We start from the raw sequence: 22,569 nt of genomic DNA, 5'->3' as shown, positions 1-22,569 counted from the left end.
ATTGGTCAGGAGGGGTGTGGAGGCTTTTGCTCCAGCCCATCACCAACCAACAAAACAGACTAAGCTAAGCATGATCTTGATGATTAGCTGAAGAGAGGGATTAGATGTATTTAAAGGTCATTAAGAATAACTGTAGTAGGTCGTCTGTGAATGAGCTTATATGATGTTGGAATACTTCAGTGCAATTCCACGTTAACTGAGTTTCACTGGGACTTTTTCACTTTAAAGGCCCAGAACAGTCAAAAATGTGAGTTTCCTATGTTTTTAAACAGTGCTTTTAAGAAAGTATTCATTCAAGGATTTTTCTATTTGTACTATTTTCTACATTGTATAATAATAGTGAAGACATCCAAACTATGACATAACACATATGGAATCATGTAGTAGTAACCAAAATATATATATATATTTTAGATTCTTCAAAGTAGCCACCCTTTGCCTTGATGATAGCTTTGCATACTCTTGGCATTCTCTCAACCAGCTTCACTTGGAATGCTTTTCCAACAGTCTTGAAAGAGTTCCCACATGCTGAGCACTTTTTGGCTGATTTTCCTTCACTCTGCAGTCCAACTCATCCCAAACCAACCCAATAGGGTTGAGGTCGGGTGATTGTGGAGGCCAGGTCATCTGATGCAGCATGCCATCACTCTCCTTCTTGGTCAAATAGCCCTTAAACAGCCTGGAGGTATGTTGGGTCAATGTCCTGTTGAAAAACAAATATGGGTCCCACTAAGCACAAACCAGATGGGATGGCGTGTCGCTGCAGAATGCTGTGTCAGCCATGCTGGTTAGTGTGCCTTGATTTTTTTTTTTTTTTATCAGACCGTGTCACCAGCAAAGCACCCCCACACCATCACACCACCTCCTCCATGCTTCACGGTGGAAACCACACATGCGGAGATCATCCATTCACCTACTCTGCATCTCACAAAGACATGGTGGTTGGAACCAAAAATCTCAAATTTGGACTCATCAGGCCAAAGGACAGATTTCCACCAGTATAATGTCCATTGCTCGTGTTTGTTGGCCCAAGGAAGTCTCTTCTTGGTGTCCTTTAGTAGTGGTTTCTTTGCAGCATTTCGGCCATGAAGTCCTGATTCGCGCAGTCTCATCTGAACAGTTGATGTTGAGATGTCTGTTACTTGAACTCTGAAGCATTTATTAGGGCTGCAATTTCTGAGGCTGGTAACTCTCTAATGAACTTATCCTCTGCAGCAGAGGTAACTCTGGGTCTTCTGTTCCTGTGGCGGTCCTTATGATAACCAGTTTCTTCATAGTGCTTGGTTTTTGCGACAGCACTTGAAGAAACTTTCAAAGTTCTTGAAATGTTCGGAATTGACTAACCTACATGTCTTAAAGTAATGATGGACTGTCGTTTTTCTTTGCTTATTTGAGCTGTTCGTGCCATAATATGGACTTGGTATTTTACCAAATAGGGCTATCTTCTGTATACCACCCTACCTTGTCACAACACAACTGATTGGCTCAAACGCATTAAGAAGGAAAGACATTCTACAAATTAACTTAACAAGGCACACCTGTTAATTGAAATGCATTCCAGGTGACTACCTCAAAGCTTGGTGAGAGAATGTCAAGTGTGCAAAGCTGTCATCAAGGCGAAGGGTGGCTACTTTGAAGAATTTCAAATATAAATGGTTACTACATGATTCCATATGTAATTTCATAGTTTTGATATCTTCATTATTCTTCTACAGTGTAGAAAATAGTCAAATTTTAAGAAAAACCCTGGAATGAGTAGGTGTCCAAACTTGACTGCTACTGTATGTATTCACACCCCTGAGTCAATACTTTGTAGAAGCACCTTTGGCAGCGTTTTCAGCTGTGAGTCTTTCTGGATAAGTGTTTAAGAGCTTTCCACACCTGGATTGAGCACCATTTGCCAATTGTTTAAAAAAATAAACTTAAAAAATGTATATATTTTTTAATTCTCCAAGTTCTGTCATTTTGTTTTGTTGATCATTGCTAGTAAACCATTTTCAGGTCCTGTCATAGATTCTCAACTAGATTTAAGTCAACTGTCACTCAGTGCTTGAACTGCCTGTGCTTAGCTCCAATACGTTTTTTTTAATCCTGGAAAAACTCCCCAGTCCTAAACGATTACTAGCATACCCATAACATGATGCAGCCACCACTTTGCTTTAAAATATGGAGTGATTCTCAGTAATGTGTTGTATTGGATTTGCCCCAAATGTAACATTTTGTATTCAGCACAAAAAAGTTAATTGCTTTGCATGTTTTGTAATATTTTTTAAATTCTGTACAAGCTTCCTTTTCACTCTGTCATTTAGGTTTGTATTGGGGAGTTAACTACAATGTTGTTGATCCATCCTCAGTTTTCTCCTATTACAGCTATTAAACCCTGTTACTATTTTAAAGTCAGCATTGAGACATTGCCTCATTGTGAAATCACTTAGTGGTTTCCTTCCTCTCCAGCAACAGAATTGTAGTGACTGGATGTATTGATACACCATCCAAAGTGTAATTAATAACTTCATCATGCTGAAAATGATATTCAATGTCTACTTTCTTTACCCATCTACCAATAGGTGCCTTTATTTGTGAGGCACTGGAAAAGTTCCCTGGTCATTGTGGTTGAATCTGTGTTTGAAATTCACTGCTCGACTGAGGGACCTTACAATTATCTCTATGTGTAGGGTACAGAGATGAGATTCAGAAATCATGTTAAACACTATTATTGCACACAGAGTCCATGCAACTTGCTAAGTTTTACTCTTGAACTTATTTAGGCATGCCAAAACAATAATGGGGTATTGTGTGTAGGCCAGTGACCCCCCCCCCCCCCCCCCAAAAAAAATATATTTCATCCATTTTAAATTTAGGCTGTAACACAACAAAATGTGGAAACAGTCAAGGGGTGTGAATACTTTCTGAAGGCACTGTATATATTTCCACACTATGAGGCTGGAATAATACTGTAAATTGTGAAAATGATGATCATGCCCTTTTAGTGTAAAGACGTAAGCCTGCTTCAGTTCAGCTGGTGGCAAGCTGAAGTCGGCTAGGCGAACCAAACGAGTGTGCTCGCATTCAGTGGCTTGCAAAAGTATTCACCCCCCTTTGCATTTTTTCTATTTTGTTACCTTGATTTTTGAGGGGGTGTTGTATCATTTGATTTACACAACATGCCAACCACTTTGAAGATGCAAAATAGTTTTTATTGTGAAACAAACAAGAAATAAGACAAAATAGAACTATTCACCCCCTCAAAGTCAATACTTTGTAGAAACAACTTTTGCAGCAATTACAGCTGCAAGTCACTTGAATATGTCTCTATAAGCGTGGCACATTTTTGGATAGGTGCTGTACACCAGTGGAAATCTTTAACCTCTCTGGTACAAGTGCCAGTGAAATTGCAGGGCACCAAATTCAAAACAACAGAATTCCAATAATTAAAATTCCTCAAACATACAAGTATTATCCACCATTTTAAAGATGAACTTCTTGTAAATCCAACCACAGTCCAACCACCATGCGATTATGTTAGGTCAGCACCTAGTCACAGAAAACCACAGCCATTTTTCAGGCCAAAGAGAGGAGTCACAAAAAGCAGAAATAGAGAAAATTAATCACTAACCTTGGATCTTCATCAGGTGGTACTCATAGGACTTCATGTTACACAATACATGTATGTTTTATTCGATAAAGTTCATATTTATATCCAAAAATCTGTTTACATTGGCGCGTTATGGTCAGAAATGCATTGTCTCAAACAAACATCCGGTGAAAGTGCAGAGAGCCACATCAAAATACAGAAATACTCATCATAAACATTGATAAACGATACAAGTATTATTCATGGAAATATAGATAAACTTCTCCTTAAAACCTCTTGACGCTAGGGGTCAGATATCTTTTTTATAACGTTCCCAAGGTAAACGGACTATTTCTCAGGTCCAGATCGTAGAATATGCATATAATTTACAGATTAGGATAGAAAACACTCCAAAGTTTCCAAAACTGTCAAAATATTGTCTGTGAGTATAACAAAACTGATTCTGCAGGCGACAACCTGAGAAATCTAACCCGGAAGTGATTTTTTATTTTTTTTATCTGTGTTTCCTTGCCCGTCTTTCTTCCATTTAAAGGGGTATCAACCAGATTCCTTTTCCAATGGCTTCCTCAGGCTGTGACCAGGCTTTAGACATAGTGTCACGCTTTTATTTTGAAAAATGAGCGAGATTTTTCAAAACTAGTGAGGTGTCCTTTGATTAGTTCCTGCGAGCAAGAGGGGTAGCTCTCTATTTTCTTTCTCTCTTTTATTGAATAGGTTACGGTCCGGTTGAAATATTATCGATTATGTTTGTTAAAAACAACCTGAGGATTGATTATAAAAAACATTTGACATGTTTCTACGAACATTACGGTTACTTTTTGGAATTTTCGTCGAACGGAACGAGGCTTTGGTTTTCTGAACATAACGCACAACCCAAATGGCTTTTTTTTGTGTTATAAAAGTAATATTTATCTAACAAAAAGAACATTTATTGTGTAACTGGGAGTCTCGTGAGTGCAAACATCCGAAGATTATCAAAGGTAAGCGATTAATTGTATTGCTTTTCTGACTTTCGTGACCATGCTAATTTGGGGCTAACTGTTCTAGCATTGATTGATACGCTCACAAAATCTTGGATTTCTTTCGCTGTAAAGCATATTTTCGAAATCTGACACGATAGGTGGATTAACAACAAGCTAAGCTGTGTTTTGGTATATTTCACTTGTGATTGCATGATTATAAATATTTTTTGTAATATTTTGCGCCCTGCAATTCAGCGGTTGTTTAGGAAAATGATCCCGCTAAAGGGATCCGTAGCACAGAGAAGTTAATGCAACCGCTGTGTCAGATTTCAAAAACGCTTTACGGCGAAAGCACACTTTGCGATTGTTACATCTGCACCTAGCCACAGAAACCCATACCACCATTTTCCAGCCAAGGAGAGTGTCAGAAATAGCATTAAAATTAGTCACTTACCTTTGATCTTCATCTGGTGGCACTCCCAGGTCTCTATGTTAGACAAATGTTCATTTTGTTCGATAATGTCCCTCTTTATGACCAAATACCTCCTTTTTGTTCACGCGTTTTGTCCAGTAATCCAGTAATAAAAGGCGCGTGCACTAATTCCAGACAAAGTTTTTTTTTAAGTACAATAAAAGTCAGTAGAAAAATGCTAAACGATGTTTAAAATCAATCCTCCGGTTGTTTTGTCATAAATAATCAATAATATTTCAACCGGACAAAAGCTTCGTCAATAGGAAAGGAGAAACAAGAAAGGCGCGTTCCCGATCAGGGCGCATGGCTGATGAATGGAAATCCACTGGCCACTGATTGAAAGTACTGTTTCTCCCTCATTTTTCAGAGTAAAAGCCTGAAACAATGCCTGAAGACTGGCCACACGTAGAGGAAGCCACGGCGCTCGTGAACTGTGTCCTAAGTCTTTGTATGGTGGATAGGCTTTCAATGGAAAAACAGCCTTTCAAAATAATAGTACTTCCTGGTTGGATTTTCCTCTGGTTTTTGCCTGCCATATCAGTTCTGTTATACTCACAGACATTATTTTAACAGTTTTGGAAACTTTAGAGTTTTCTATCCAAATCTACTAATTATATGCATATCCTATCTTCTGGGCCTGAGTAGCAGGCAGTTTAATTTGGGCACGCTTTTCATCCAAAATTCCAAATGCTGCCCCCTACCCTAGTGATAGTGAAGTCATACTACAGATTCTCAATTGGATTGAGGTCTGGGCTTTGACTAGGCCATTCCAAGACATTTTAAATGTTTCCCCTTAAACCACTCAAGTTTTGCTTTAGCAGTATGCTTAGGGTCATTGTCCTGCTGGAAGGTGAACCTCCGTCCCAGTCTCAAATCTCTGGAAGACTGAAACGGATTTCCCTGTATTTAGCACCATCCATCATTTCTTCAATTCTGATCAGTTTCCCAGTCCCTGCCGATGTAAAAACTTCCCCACAGCATGATGCTGCCATCATGCTTCACTGTGGGGATGGTGTTCTTGGGGTGATGAGAGGTGTTGGTTTGTGCCAGACAGTGTTTTCCTTGATGGCCATAAAGCTCAATTTGTAGTCTCATCTGACCAGAGTACCTTCTTCCATATGTTTGGGGAGTCTCCCACATGCCTTTTGGCAAACACCAAATGTATTTGCTTCTTTTTTTCTTTAAGCAATGGCTTTTTTTTCTGGCCACTCTTCTGTAAAGCCCAGCTCTGTGGAGTGTACGGCTTAAAGTCGTCCTATGGACAGATACTCCAATCTCCTCCTGTGGAGCTTCGCAGCTCCTTCAGGGTTATCTTTGGTCTCTTTGTTGCCTCTGATTAATGCCCTCCTTGCCTGGTTAATGAGTTTTGATGGGCGGCCCTCTCTTGGCAGGTTTGTTGTGGTGCCATATTCTTGTCATATTTTAATAATGGATTTATTGACTTTGTCCCTGATCTGTTTGGAGAGCTCCTTGGTCTTCGTGGTGCCGCTTGCTTGGTGGTGCCCCTTGCTTAGTGGTGTTGCAGACTCTGGGGCCTTTCAGAATAGGTGTATATATATGAGATCATGTGACACTTAGATTGCACACAGGTGGACTTCATTTAACTAATAATGTGACTTCTGAAAAGAATTGGTTGCACCAGATCTTATTTAGGGGCTTCATAGCAGAGGGGGTGAATACATATGTACGCACCACTTTTCCAAGTAATTTTTTTCACTTCACCAATTTGGAATATTTTGTGTATGTCCATTACATGAAATCCAAATAAAAATCAATTTACATTTTTATTAATTTATTTATTTAACCAGGAAAGCCAGTTGAGAACAAGTTCTCATTTACAACTGTGACCTGGCCAAGATAAAGCAAAGCAGTGTGACACAGAGTTACACATGGAATAAACAAACAAACAGTCAATAACACAATAGTAAAGTCTATATACAGTGTGTGCAAATGAAGTAAGATTAGGGAGGTAAGGCAATAAATAGGCCATAGTGGCGAAATAATTACAATTTCGCAAATAAACACGAGTGATAGATGTGCAGAAGATGAATGTGCAAGTAGAGACACTGGGGTGCAAAGGAGCAAAAAAATATAAATAAAATAAATAACAATATGGGGATGAGGTAGTTGGATGGGCTATTTACAGATGGGCTATGTACAGGTGCAATGATCTGTGAGCTGCTCTGATAGTTGATGCTTAAAGTTAGTGAGGGAGACATGAGTCTCCAGCTTCAGTGATTTTTGCAATTCAGTCATTGGCTGCAAAGAACTGGAAGGAAAGGCGGCCAAAGAGGAATAGGCTTTGGGGGTGACCAGTGAAATATACCTGCTGGAGCACATGCTACAGGTGGGTGCTGCTATGGTGACCAGTGAACTAAGGCAGGGCTTTACCTAGCAATGACTTAGAGATGACCTGGAGTCAGTGGGTTTGGCGACGAATATGAAGCGAGGGCCAGCCAATGAGAGCATACAGGTCGCAGTGGTGGGTAGTATATGGGGCTTTGGTGATGAAACGGATGACACTGTGATAGACTGCATCCAATTTGCTGAGTAGAGTGTTGAAGGGTATTTTGTAAATGACATCGCCGAAGTCAAGGATCGGTAGGACTGTCAGTTTTAGGAGGGTATGTTTTGCAGCATGAGTGAAGGATGCTTTGTTGCGAAATAGGAAGCCGATTTCTAGATTTAATTTAGGATTGGAGATGCTTAATATGAGTCTGAAAGGAGAGTTTGTCTAACCAGACACCTAGGTATTTGTAGTTGTCCACATTCTAAGTCAGAACCGTCCAGAGTAGTGATGCTGGACGGGCTGGCAGGTGCGGGCAGCAATCGGGTGAAGAGCACGCATTTAGTTTTACTTGCATTTAAGTAGAGTAGTTGGAGGCCACGGAAGGAGTGTTGTGTGGCATTGAAGCTTGTCTGTAGGCTAGTTAACACCGTGTCCAAAGAAGGGCCAGAAGTATACAGAATGGTGTCGTCTGAGAGGTGGATCAGAGAATCACCAGCCGCAAGAGCGACATCATTGATGTATACAGAGAAAAGAGTCAGCCCGAGAATTGAATCCTGTGGCACCCCCATAGAGACTGCCAGAGGTCCGGACAACAGGCCCTCCGATTTGACACACTGAACTCTGGCTGAGAAGTAGTTTGTGAACCAGGCGAGGCAGTCATTTGAGAAATTAAGGCTGTTGAGTCTGCCGATAAGAATGCGGTGATTGACAGAGTCAAAAGCCTTGGCCAGGTCGATGAATACGGCTGCACAGTATTGTCTTTTGGCGATTTTGATATCGTTTGGGACATTGAGCGTGCTGAGATGCTATATACTATAGTTTTGGCAAGTCTGTTGTGTCATGCACAAAGTAGATGTCCTAAGTCATTTTTCCAACAATTGTTTACAGACAGATTATTTCACTTATAATTCACTGTCTCACAATTCCAGTGGTTCAGAAGTTTACATACACTAAGTTGACTGTGCCTTTAAACAGCTTGGGAAATTGGATGTATTTCAAGGCCTACCTTCAAACTTAGTGCCTCTTTGCTTGACATCATGGGAAAATCAAAAGAAATCAGCCAAGTCCTCAGAAAAAAACAAAACAAACTGTAGACCTCCACAAGTCTGGTTCATCCTTGGGAGCAATTTCCAAACGCCTGAAGGTACCACGTTCATCTGTACAAACACCATGGAACCACACAGCTGTCATACAGCTCAGGAAGGAGACGCGTTCTGTCTCCTAGAGATGTATGTACTTTGGTGCGAAAAGTGCAAATGAATCCCAGAACAACAGCAAAGGACCTTGTGAAGATGCTGGAGGAAACGGGTACAAAAGTATCTATATCCACAGTAAAATGAGTCTTATATCGACATAACCTGAAAGTCCGCTCAGCAAGGAAGAAGCCACTGACCCAAAACCGCCATAAAACCAGACTACGGTTTGCAACTGCACATGGGGACAAAGATCTTACTTTTTGGAGAAATGTCCTCTGGTCTGATGAAACAAAAATAGAACTGTTTGGCCATAATGACCATCATTGTGTTTGGAGGAAAAAGGGGGAGTCTTGCAAGCCGAAGAACAACATCCCAATCGTGAAGCACGGGGGTGGCAGCATCATGTTGTGGGGGTGCTTTGCTGCAGGAAGGACTGGTGCACTTCACAAATTAGATGGCATCATGAGGCAGGGAAATTTAGGTGGATATATTGAAGCAACATCTCAAGACCTCAGTCAGGAAGTTAAAGCTTGGTCACACATGAGTCATCCAAATGGACAATGACCCCAAGCATACTTCCAAAGTTGTGTCAAAATGGCTTAAGGACAACAAAGTCAAGGTATTGGAGTGGCCATCACAAAGCCCTGACCTCAATCCTATAGAAAATTTGTGGGCAGAACTGAAAAAGCGTGTGCGAGCAAGGAGGCCTGCAAACTTGACTCAGTTACACCAGCTCTGTCAGGAGGAATGGGCCAAAATTCACCCAACCTATTGTGGGAAGCTTATGGAAGGCTTCCCGAAACGTTTGACCTAGGTTAAACAATTTTAAAAGGCAATGCTACCAAATACTAATTGAGTGTATGTAAACTTCTGACCAACTGGGAATGTGATGAAAGAAATAAAAGCTGAAAAAATCTTTCTTTCTACTATTAGTCTGACATTTCACATTCTTAAAATAAAGTGGTGAGCCTAACTGACCTAAGACAGTGGATTTTTACTTGGATTAAATGTCAGAAATTGTGAAAAACTGGCTAAGGTGTATGTAAACTTTCGACTTCAACTGTATATCTGTTCTTGGTTCTAAATATTTTGAATGGGGCATGCTTATTTAAGATGGTGAGGAAAGCACTTTTAAAGAATAACCAGGCATCCTCTACTGACGGAATGAGGTCAATATCTTTCCAGGATACCCGGGCCAGGTTGATTAGAAAGGCCTGCTCACTGAAGTGTTTTAGGGAGCGTTTGACTGTGATGAGGGGTGGTGGTTTGACCGCGGACCCATTACGGATGCAGGCAATGAGGCAGTGATCACTGAAATCCTGGTTGAAGACAGCAGAGGTGTATTTAGAGGGCAGGTTGGTCAGGACGATATCTATGAGGGTGCCCGAGTTTACGGATTTGGGGTTGTATCTGGTAGGTTGCATAATAATTTGGGTGAGATTGAGGGCATCTCGCTTAGATTGTAGGACGGGGTGTTAAGCATATCCCAGTTTAGGTCACCTAACAGTACAAACTCTGAAGATAAATGGGGGCAATTAATTCACATATGGTGTCCAGGGCGCAGCTGGGGGCTGAGGGGGGTCTGTAACAAGCGGCAACAGTGAGAGACTTATTTCTGGAAAGGTCGATTTTTAAAAGTAGAAGCTCAAACTGTTTGGGTACAGACCTGGATAGCATGACAGAACTCTGCAGGCTATCGCTGCAGTAGATTACCTCTTCACCCCCTTTGGCAGTACTATCTTGGCAGAATTATTTTTTAAATGTCAGAATTCTTGGTGGCCTTCCTGAGCCAGGAGTCAGACACGGCTAGGCCATCAGGGTTGGCGGAGTGTGCAAAAGCAGTGAATTCAACTCTCCCGCTTGCTTCGGGAGAGAGGCGTTAGCTAACAGTAGCCACTCGTTTGCAGCTAGTTAGCTAGCAGCTAGCTAGGAGTAATGATCCAGTGTAATGATCCAGAGCAGCCTGTGAGAGTAAATGTCATTCCAGTTAATCTGTTCTGTTATCACATGTTATGGTTCAACACTGACATGTTTGTGGCTTTAATGAGGCTTATACAACTGTGTGAGTTCCTCATGCATATCCTACTCTCTGGATAGTTACCACTTTGTTACAATATGTAAATATTAATGTTTTTTTATTTTGGAAAAGTTTTATTGTTGGATTTCCTTTAAAACAGCTTATATATTTTTGCTCATCATTTTATACACGCATAAAACATAACAGTGTTATTACATTTTAAATTTGTTAAAAAGTACATGTTGTTAAAAACAATAGAAACAACCATAAATAAAAGTACTTTGTCCTTGTAAAGAAACATCAAATTCTGTAAATGCCATTTAAAATGTGTACAAATGATTTAACAAGGTAAAACAATTTTAAGACATGAAAACCATGTTAAGTCACTTTGCTAAAAGTCTGTCTTTGGTCCTTTGTACAGGAACGGGGTGAGTCCTTATCAAACTCGCCTGCTCCTCCAAATGAAATACCATAAATATTAATGTTATACTAAAATACATAATGTGCAAAAATATTCAAGGAAATTGAAATGTGCAGTGTACAAACTTAACATAATGAACAGGAATGACATTTACTCTCACGGGTGGCCTAATTATATAACTATGAAAGCCAAGCCCCCTAATAGACCACGCCTCCTGAAAATAACCTGTGGATTACATTAAGAGACCCAGCTGCTGGGTCTACCCAGAATGAAAGGGAATTAAAAACCCAACTGATGGTTAAATTAACCCATGTTAATCAAAATAACCCAGCATGTGTTCTTTTCAAATATTTACCAAATAACCCAAATTGGGTAGTTTTTAACCCAGCATCTTTTTGGGTGTACTGTGAAAATGCCCCTCACCTAAAAGTAATCAAAGGTTCTCATTAACTAATAAGATATCTTAAGCCTAGCTCTCCCTTTGTCCCGCTGTAGACATGCAGTCATGTAATAGTTATAAGACCTTAACCTGCACTTAGAACTCTCCTGAATCACTCCAGTCTGTGGATTACTATTACTTACACCCACTAAAACTAATCTCTTATAGACGCTTGACGAGTTGGCACCCGCTCCAATAACAGAGAGTAATTGTTATGGAATTTCATCCGGTTTTCCCAACCACCACCAATAACATCCAATCATGTGTTACAATGGCCTTGGCCTTGTACTTAACTACGTTGTTTTCATGTTGTTAATCAATAGCAGCTGGCCAGAGTTGGCTACACACTCACCTGTGTTTGTGTGCGTATGTGTGTGCAGACACGTTCAATTAGTTCTATCATGCCTGGCCAATAGCAGACTGGCTCTAGTTGTTTTGTTGTTTTTTGTATTGCAATATACCGCAGTCTATCCACCAATGGTTGCTAATTGTGAAATGAGCTAGAAACAAAAGACACGGTAAGCACTCTCATGTGAATGCTGAAAGCCCTTATGTTCATTTTATTCATCTTATACGTCTTTTATGTATCTGTTTTGACAGAAAACTGCGTCTATGACCTCACTGCCTGTTGAGGACCTCGGAGAGCCTCTCCCTCAACACTGGAAGTGCTACATGTCACCACAAGGGCGGCACTACTATGTCAACACAGCCAGCAACGGTAAGGACACACATGGAGACTGATATACATGTATTGCCTAAGATAAGTTGATTCATATGAATCTAGAGATGTTGAAGGTCACTGCTACATAACAATGTCCACAGAGCACTAGTTGACTGCTGAGGTGTCTGACTGGTACTGCTGGGTGTTCGAGGCACATTAAAGACTTGGGGAAGATATCTCCTCTTCTCTCTCCTCTTCACACCATTGTTTCTGTCCACACAATTAGCTGTCTGTCTCTATCCCCAGCACCACCACTCAAACACACAGACAGGGACAGAGACACACAGAGACAGAGAAAGCAACACGGTGAGCTTTCCTCTGTCTAGAATAGGACAGGCACTGGCACCGTATTGATTTACTGACCTTAAATGAACTCGGGAGGAAACGTGAAGTGTTGACATGATGGTGTGAAATGGAATGGAAGACCTGCTGGGGGATGTTATTATGCCTGCTGTGGGTGTCATGGCAACTACAGAGAGGAGGGGGGGGGGTGGGTGAATGAAGTTCAGGTTCTGAGTTTATTTTTGAGAGAAGTAAGATTGTCAGCGCAGCACTGGAAGGTTGTAGACGCTAGAAGATGTAGATCTACTGTATTTTTGTCATGAAACCACTCACTTATGAGTAAAGCGATTCAGTGCCGTAACAAGTTGTGTTGTGAATGATAGTAGCTGTAATTAAGACCAAAGGCATTCCCAGTGTGCCTGTCTGGGATCATGGTTTTACTGTGTGGAGCGGGAAGATTGTGTGTGTGTGTGTGTGTGTAGAGTTGGGCACATGGTCTACACTTGGCCATGAGAAAACATCTACAATTTGGCAAACCAAAACTCCACCCAGAAACACGACCAGAATAACAAGTTGCTCCTTCCTCCCTCTCCTTTTTAGATGAAGGTCTCTTTGGTTAATGTGTTAATGGGAAAGAGAAAAGACAAACCAAACTAGAGGGCAGTCATGTCACCCTCTTCTGAAGGAGTGTCTACCACACAGCCAAAAGCATGGCAAAACCCCTTCACATTGTTGTTATTTCCCTTACATACTCATTTCATATGAGTATCTATCATATCTATCTCTATCTATCTATAATTTCATATCTATCTCTGTGGAGAATAAGCATCTCTTCAGTAGCTCACCATCTCTCTGACTCCAGGGTTGCAGAGAGACGAGGGGGATATGATCCCATGACACTCTTTTGTTCTTGATGTTGGATTAGTTTTACTTGCTGTCAGATGTCCTTGGAGGGAAATGCTTCATCTTTCATAACTTTGCACAGAAATACACACAGCTGTAACGGTCATCCCAGCTGAAAAATTCAAATGATTATTGTACTTGTGGTATTGCAAAATCGGCCTCTGAGGGGCATAGACAATCACCAGTACTTCTTTGATGTGCTTTCCTCAAGTAATTGGAAATGTAAGCACAATAAATGCACAGTGTACACACACACACACACACACACACACACACACACACACACACACACACACACACACACACCCAGCAGAGCCACTGTAACTAGGACTTTTCCAAACTGTCTCCAACTATCTAATAACATTTAACTGAAGCAATCTGCTATTTATAGGATATCCGCTATTTCAAACGGGCCTCCATCCCTCTTATGTTAAAGTTCAGATAGATTAGATAATGTTGTGTGTGTGTGTGCGTGCGTGCACATATGTATGCGCGCACGACACGTACATGCATGTGCGTCCGTGTGTATTATGTTTCTGCGTTGCTATAGTAACCAGAGGACCGTCATGCGTGGGTGAGCTAGTGCTGTAAAGGTTCCTGAGTTACAGCTTGTATCTTGGAGGTTTCCTTCCTGTATTTCTGTGCATTACAGTTTGGCTACTATGTTGTGGTTCAGTGTGTTTCTGTACTGTGGTTTCCTCACATTCTCCCTGGGCATCCTCTTCTCTGTCCAGAGCGTAGCTTTGTAAAAAAATCCTCCATAGACCCACAGCCTGCTGTCTCCCAACAGACACTATTAGACATTTTATAAATGCCTAGACTGTTTATTGTCTATAAAATGTTCAGTAGACTCTGTAAAGGCTACAGTGACACAATGTTTTATGCTTAGTTCTCTCAATCTGACTTTGACAGATACCATCATTTGTCCTTTTTTCAATTCATCATTGGTTGTGAGCTGTGTTGGGCATTTGTGAGTTACCCTCCATGCTATAACCAGATAAATGTAGTCAGTGTGAATGGGCCGTAGTGTGTGCATGCGAGGAGAGTGTCAGAGCGTCAGCTGGTTATGAATTAAAGATGGGGATTGCTAGACCTAACTAGGCCATATTACTACTGATTCTGTTCACTCACTTTGATATCCCACACAACCAGCGCTGGTTCCAGGCATAAGCAACATAAGGGGTTGCTTAGGGCCCTTGGCTGCTAGGAGCCCCAAACACAATTATTATCAGATATCAAAGTAAGACTCAGATGCAGACTGTCAAAGTAACAATATTTAATGTTGCAACAGGGACAAGCAGAAGACGGGTCAAGGCAGGCAGAGGTACAGGTCAGTGGGCAGGCTCAGGGGCATGCAGAGGTACAGGTCAGTGGGCAGGCTCAGGGGCATGCAGAGGTACAGGTCAGTGGGCAGGCTCAGGGGCAGGCAGAGGTACAGGTCAGTGGGCAGGCTCAGGGGCATGCAGAGGTACAGGTCGGCGGGCAGGCTCAGGGTCATGCAGAGGTACAGGTCGGCGGGCAGGCTCAGGGGCATGCAGAGGTACAGGTCAGTGGGCAGGCTCAGGGGTGGGCAGAGGTACAGGTCAGTGGGCAGGCTCAGGGGTGGGCAGAGGTACAGGTCAGTGGGCAGGCTCAGGGGCATGCAGAGGTACAGGTCAGTGGGCAGGCTCAGGGGCATGCAGAGGTACAGGTCGGCGGGCATGCAGAGGTACAGGTCGGCGGGCATGCAGAGGTACAGGTCGGCGGGCATGCAGAGGTACAGGTCGGCGGGCATGCAGAGGTACAGGTCGGCGGGCATGCAGAGGTACAGGTCGGCGGGCAGGCTCAGGGGCAGGCAGAGTGGTCAGGCAGGTGGGCACAGAGTCCAGAAAACAGGCAAGGGTCAAAACCGGGAGGACTAGCAAAGAAAAATAGAAAGCAGGAGCAAGGGAAAATGCTGGTAGACTTGAAAACATACAAGATGAACTGGCCCAGAGAGACAGGAAACACAGGGATAAATACACTGGTACAGGGAGACAGGAAACACAGGGATAAATACACTGGTACAGAGAGACAGGAAACACAGGGATAAATACACTGGTACAGAGAGACAGGAAACACAGGGATAAATACACTGGTACAGAGCGACAGGAAACACAGGGATAAATACACTGGGGAAAACAAGTGACACCTGGAGGGGGTGGAGTCAATAACGAGACAGGTGAAACAGATCAGGGCGTGACAATTATAATAATTTTTTTAAGAACTCAGTCGGGGTCTCAACTTACTATTGAAAATAAGAATAGTAGAATACACCAGGTGAATCAGCAGTTTTTCTGTTATGTCAATCATGGACAGTTAGTCAATTTAGCCATGTAAACTAACAATTTTTAGATTGGTAGTTAGTCTAGCCAGCTCTCTAAACTTGTAGTAATTCATGCAGGGCACGTGCCTAGGGGCCCTGACCTCTAGGGGGCCCCCAATTGATTTTGTTAGTCATTCTCACTCAGATATCATATTAACATGCATAAGTCATTACAAAATGTGCAGAATTGCAGGAAATTACCTGTAAAACTGCAAAAAATATCTCTGCCGCATGTCAAATTGTGTAGAATTGCATGAAATGTATAAAATTTGCAACATTATCAAAGTTTGTCAGTCGCATAAACTGATTTGCAGATGTTATCACAGGTGCAGCGAAATTATTGTATTTCTAGCTGTAATAGTGTTGTAATGCCCCCATGGCAAAATGTGTGTGTGGCGGGGGGATGAACTTTAATATACTTTTAAAATGACTAAAATCAAATCAAAACTGTGGAGAAATTATAATGGACCTACATTCATACATTTTTTTTTTTTTTACTGTATCCAGCTCGCTAATAATCACCGAAATGAAAGCTAGACAGTCCGGGATCATCGAACATTCCAAAAACAATGGATAGATGGCTATTTTTTATTTATTTTTTACAAATTTTGATGGCGAGGAAATATAACCAATTTTCTGTGCGGTCCCCCGGGATCAAAATGAGTTTGACACACCTGTGTAAGTGTATTGAAATCTTGTCTCAGCTATCCTGGAATTACAGCTTTGTAATGAGCTTGTTACAGAGTAAATATGTTGGAGGATGTGTGTAGAGCTGCAGCCTACCTCTCATCTGAGCACACTGATGTGAAGTAGATAATCACTCCAATCTGCATTTCCAGGTGCCAGTTGCTAAGTAACAGACCCTTTTGATGTCAACAGTGTTACAGTTCTGTTGTAATCCTGATAGTAAATAGAGATGTTTCTTTCACCTTTCAGTCCATTATCCACTGATATTACATTAATTTCCTGTTCATTTTCTGATTAAACATGTCATGCATCTAGGCCTATAAAATTAAGTAATTTTTTTCAATGTAATTTAAACATTGAAACATTCATTTCCTGTTCATTTTCTTAGTAAAGTTGTCATGCAACTAGGCCTGCACATGAAATTAACACATTGCCAATGTAATTGAAACTATAAGATCACTTGTCACAGAGACTTGCTATCTACAGTACCAGTCAAAAGTTTTGAAACACCTGCTTTTATTCAAGGGTTTTTCTTTGTTTTTACTATTTTCTACATGGTAGAATAATGTGAAGACATGAAAACTATGGAATCATGTAGTAACCAAAAAAGTGTTAAACGAATCAAAATCTATTTTGTTTGAGATACTTCAAAGTAGTCACCCTTTGCCTTGATGACAGCTTTGCACACTCTTGGTATTCTCTCAACCAGCTTCATGAGGTAATCACCTGGAATGCATTTCAATTAACAGGTGTGCAGACACCGGCCATGTTCAACGGGTGTTGTACACACGTAATGTAATGTTAGCAAACGAGCCAGCCAGCTAACATTAGCTAGTTAACTTCTTCAGGCTGCAAGCCCGAGGTCGGTACACTTATGACAACATCCAGCTCAAGTGCAGGGCACGAAATTCAAAATATATTTTTTAGAAATATTTAACCTTTCACGAGCCTCTACCCCGGGTCCGGGATCACCCCCCACCCCCCCACACACTGATTAGCATAGCTAGCATAGCTTCACAAGTAGATAGTAGCATCTAAATATCATTAAATCACAAGTCCAAGACACCAGATGAAAGATACAGATCTTGTGAATAAAGCCACCATTTCAGATTTTTAAAATGTTTTACAGGGAAGACACAATATGTAAATCTATTAGCTAAACACGTTAGCAAAATACACCACTTTTCTAACTCCATCAGTTTCTTACTCCTTCAGGTGCTATCACCAATTCGGCTAAACTAAGATATTGATAGCCAATAACCTATAAAAAACCTCTTCAGATGACAGTCTGATAACATATTTATGGTATAGGATAGGTGTTGTTAGAAAAAAGTGCATATTTCAGGTAGAAATCACAGTTTACAATTGCACCGACCATCACAAATCGACTAGAATTACTAGATAGAGCAACGTGTATGACCAATTTACTCATCATAAAACATTTCATAAAAATAGACAAAGCATAGCAATGGAAAGACCCAGTTCTTGTGATTTCAGACCATATTTCAGATTTTCTAAGCGTTTTTCAGCGAAAACACAATAAATCGATAAGTTAGCATACCACATGTGCAAACGTTACCAGAGCATCGATTCCAGCCAAAGAGCGCTATAACGTAATCACCGCCAAAATATATTAATTTTTTCACTAACCTTCTCAGAATTCTTCCGATGACACTCCTGTAACATCATTTTACAACATACATATACAGTTTGTTCGAAAAGGTGCATATTTAGCCATACAAAACCGTGGTTACACAATAAAAATACTAGGAAATCAAGCCTCAATATGTCTGACGTCATCTATCAGAGTGATCTAGTTTAATTGAAAGCTAATCATATACTTGACTAAAAAATACAGGGTTGACAGGAATCGAAAGACAAATTAGTTCTTAATGCAACCGCTGACTTACATTTTTAAAATTATCCTTACTTTTCAATACAGGGTTCGCCAAGTGACGCGATAACAAACAAAATGGCGAAATATGCGTTTAAAATATTTCGACAGAAAAACGATTTATCATATTAAATATTGGTTACTTTGAGCTGTTCTTCCATCAGATTCTTGGGCAATGTATCCTTTCTATGTTATAAACGTCTTTTGGTCGATAGATGTCCTCTGTCCTTCGAAATGTCCACCACCAACGACCGACACCCCGAAACGTTTCCAAAGCTAAAAAGGGCACGACAAAGAAATTCCTCAAAATCGCACTAAACGGATATAAATTGCTATAAAACGGTTCAAATTAACTACATTATGATGTTTTTAACAATTTCACACATTAACAAGTCCAATACAGCATTTGAAAGATAAACATCTTGTGAATCCAGCCAACATGTCCGATTTTTAAAATGTTTTACAGCGAAAACACCACGTATATTTATGTTAGCTCACCACCAAATAGAAAAAAGGACAGACATTTTTCACAGCACAGGTAGCATGCACAAAGCCAACCTAACTAACCAAGATCCAACCAAACTAACCAAGAAACAACTTCATCAGATGACAGTCCTATAACATGTTACACAATAAATCTATGTTTTGTTCGAAGAATTTGCATATTTGAGGTATAAATCAGTTTTACATTGATGCTACCATCACAGCTACCGTCAAAAATAGCACCGAAGCAACCAGAGTAATTACAGACACCAACGTCAAATATCTAAATACTCATCATAAAACTTTTCTGAAAAATATATGGTGTATAGCAAATGAAAGACGAAGATCTTGTGAATACAGCCAATATTTCCGATTTTTTTAAGTGTTTTACAGCGAAAACACAATATAGCGTTATATTAGCTTACCACAATAGCTAAAACACAACAGCATTGATTCAAGGCAAACGGTACTGATAGCACAGTTCGACAGATATATGAAATAGCATCCCAAAACGGGTCCTACTTTTGGTGGTCTTCCATCAGAATGTTGTACAAGGGGTCCGTTGTCCAGAACAGTCTTTGTTTGGGTTTAGAACGACTTCTTTCCCTCTTGAATTAGCAAGCGCACTGGCCAAGTAGCGTGAAGCTCTCCATCCTGAACAAAGGGACCTAACGCAACACGCCTAACGTCCCGAAAAAAATTCAATATTCTAATAAAACTATATTGAAAAAACATACTTTACGATGATATTGTGACATGTATCAAATAAAATCAAAGCCGGAGATAGTATTCGCCTATAACGACGGTTTTCCAGAAGGCGATTCCAGGTTCAACTTTGCGCTTTCGAAAATACAGGAAACGGCGGACCAGTCATTCCAAGAGGATTTATTCCACTTCAGAGCAAGATAATCCACTCATTTCTTCTCACTTCCGCTTGACATCCAGGGGAAGGTGTATGACGTGTATGTATATCAATACGTGTCATGCCCATTTATAGGCAAGCTCTTGAACAGAGACCTCCGATTTCAGAAACTCACTTCCTGTCAGGAAGTGGGCTGCTGAAGGAGTTCTGTTTCACTCAGAGAAATAATTCAAACGGTTTTAGAAACTAGAGAGTGTTTTCTATCCAATAGTAATAATAATATGCATATTGTACGAGCAAGAATTGAGTACGAGGCCGTTTGAAGCAGCCAGAAGAAGTTAAACAACAATGAACAGTGCAACAATGCCACAGTCCTGCGAGCTAACCGACCAGGTTCAATGTTAGCTAGCTAACATTAGGCTCTAACTAGAAAAGGAAACCGCTCTGGGAAACGAATAATGTCAGCTAGGGAGCCGGCCAGCTAACATTAGCTAGCTAGTTAACAGTACACTCTAGCTTAAGACAAATAGCTAGCTAACTAGGTAAACAATGAACCTAGCTAGGTAAACAACGTTTAAGAGCACACACGTCACGTAACGTTAGCTAATGAGCCAAAAAAGTGCCAAGAATGTCACAGTGCTGGGAGCTAACCAACCAGGTTCAATGTTAGCTAGCTAACATTAGGCTTTAACTAGAAAAGCAGACGGCTCTGGGAAATGAATAATAGCGTCAGCTAGGGAGCCACCCAGGTAACGTTAGCTAGCTAGCTAACAGTACACTTTAGCTTGAAATGAAACCACTTTCTGTCAAAATTAGAAACGTGTAATATCTGAAAATGTAGCTAGCTATCTTACCTGTATGTGTCCATCATGCATGATGATGTGTCTCCCTGTCAGGAATGCCATACCACCTTTTCCCTTAGTTTGAAGATGTAATCCGGAGGTGTTTTCTCCATCTCTTTAGCTATCATACTCTAATTCCACTGATTTCAAAACTTGATCCTCCAGAAAGTGGAGAGCAACACTTATGCAGCTCCACTACACAATGCATTTAAAAAATAGCTGCGTTCAACAGGATTACCAACACAGACTGACGAGCTCAAATAGACAGCAGCCTTCTATATGGCAGACCAATCCTCTCTCCTCTCTCGGCATGGCCAGCCCACTCATTATCTCAGCCAGTCATGGCTAGTGGGAAGGTTGCTAGCTTTTTTTGTGGCTTAACCAATAAGGCTCGGAATTGAACAATTGTATTCATATTTACAGATAACAAACTTGTTTGCCAAGGCACATGAAAGTTCACATGTTCGAGAAGGCATTTCTAACAAACACATTTTGATAAATATGTTTTTTACGTTCAAACTGCTCTCCTGTGAAGTTGTGACTTGCGACATACACCTAGTTTCCTGAATCGGGTCACATATTATGGCAAGAACAGCTCAAATAAGCAAAGAGAAAAGACAGTCCGTCATTACTTTAAGACAGGAAGGTCAGTGAATGTGGAAAATTTCAAGAACTTTGAAAATGTCTTCATGTGCACTCGCAAAAAACATCAAGCACTATAATAAAACTGACTCTCACGAGGACCGCCACAGGAAAGGAAGACCCAGAGTTACCTCTGCTGCAGAGGATACGTTCATTAGAGTTAACTGCACCTCAGATTGCAGCCCAAATAAATGCTTCACATATTTCAAGTAACAGAGACATCTCAACATCAACTGTTCAGAGGAGACTGCGTGAATCAGGCCTTCATGGTCAAATTGCTGCAAAGAAACCACTACTAGAGGACACCAATAAGAAGAAGAGATTGCTTGGGCCAAGAAACACTAGCAATGGACATTAGACCGGTGGAAATCTGTCCTGAAGCATGGAGGTGTGATAGTGTGGGGGTGCTTTGCTGGTGACGCTGTCAGTGATTTATTTAGAATTCAAGGCACACTTAACCAGCATGGCTACCACAGCATTCTGCAGCGACACACCATCCCATCTGGGTCTGTGCTTAGTGGGACTATCATTTGTTTTTCAACAGGACAATGACCCAACACACACACCCAGTTGTAAGGGCTATTTGACCAAGGAGAGTGGAGTGATGCGTCAGATGACCTGTTGTCCACAATCACCCAACCGCAAACCAATTGAGATGGTTTGGGATGAGTTGGACCACAGAAGAATGTTGGAAAAGCATTCCACATTAAGCTGGTTGAGAGAATGCCAAGAGTGTGCAAAGCTGTCATCAAGGCAAAGGGTGGCTACTTTGAAGAATAATAATAAAATAACACTTTTTTGGTTACTACATGATTCCATGTGTTATTTCATAGTTTTGATGCCTTCACTATTATTCTACAATGTAGAAAATAGTAAAAATAAAGAAAAACCCTTGAATGAGTAGGTGTCCAAACTTTTGACTGGTACTGTAAATATAACGTAAACCCGTATTTAACTTCGCTCATTGACACACTTTACTCATGCTAATTTGACATGTCAGTGACTCTTGAAGTAGCTGCATCTGTTTGTGATATTACAACAACAAAGAAGTTACTGCAAACAACGAACACTGTTGTTTTTTTCCCCCTCGGACATCATTACACGTGCTATAGAACAGCAGAATATATACAGCAAATGTATGTTACCACGTTGCGTGACGCTCCTCAACTTCGTTTCATCAACAAAACAAAAAGAATAATCTCGGCCGTGGGGCTTAGTGGCGCTGTTTCCCCTACTGCAGATTCCATCTTTAATGATGATACCTGTTCCCAGATTGCAGTAGAGATTTGATTGAATTA

General features: G+C 40.9%; 1 protein-coding gene across 1 annotated transcript in view; it reads left to right on the top strand.

Moving 5' to 3' along the window:
- The window catches only part of LOC139580780 (growth arrest-specific protein 7-like), a 57,350-nt gene that overhangs the window by 11,588 nt on the left and 23,193 nt on the right, over nt 1–22,569 (top strand). Inside the window, exon 2 of the mRNA XM_071409785.1 lies at nt 12,212–12,329. Coding sequence (XP_071265886.1) covers nt 12,212–12,329 — 118 coding nt within the window. The remainder of the gene's footprint in view (nt 1–12,211; nt 12,330–22,569) is intronic.

This window comes from Salvelinus alpinus, chromosome 7 (genome assembly GCF_045679555.1).
Source record: "Salvelinus alpinus chromosome 7, SLU_Salpinus.1, whole genome shotgun sequence".
NCBI lineage: Eukaryota > Metazoa > Chordata > Actinopteri > Salmoniformes > Salmonidae > Salvelinus > Salvelinus alpinus.
The sequence above is the reverse complement of the archived record's forward strand: the minus strand, read 5'-3'. Positions and strand labels throughout refer to the sequence as shown.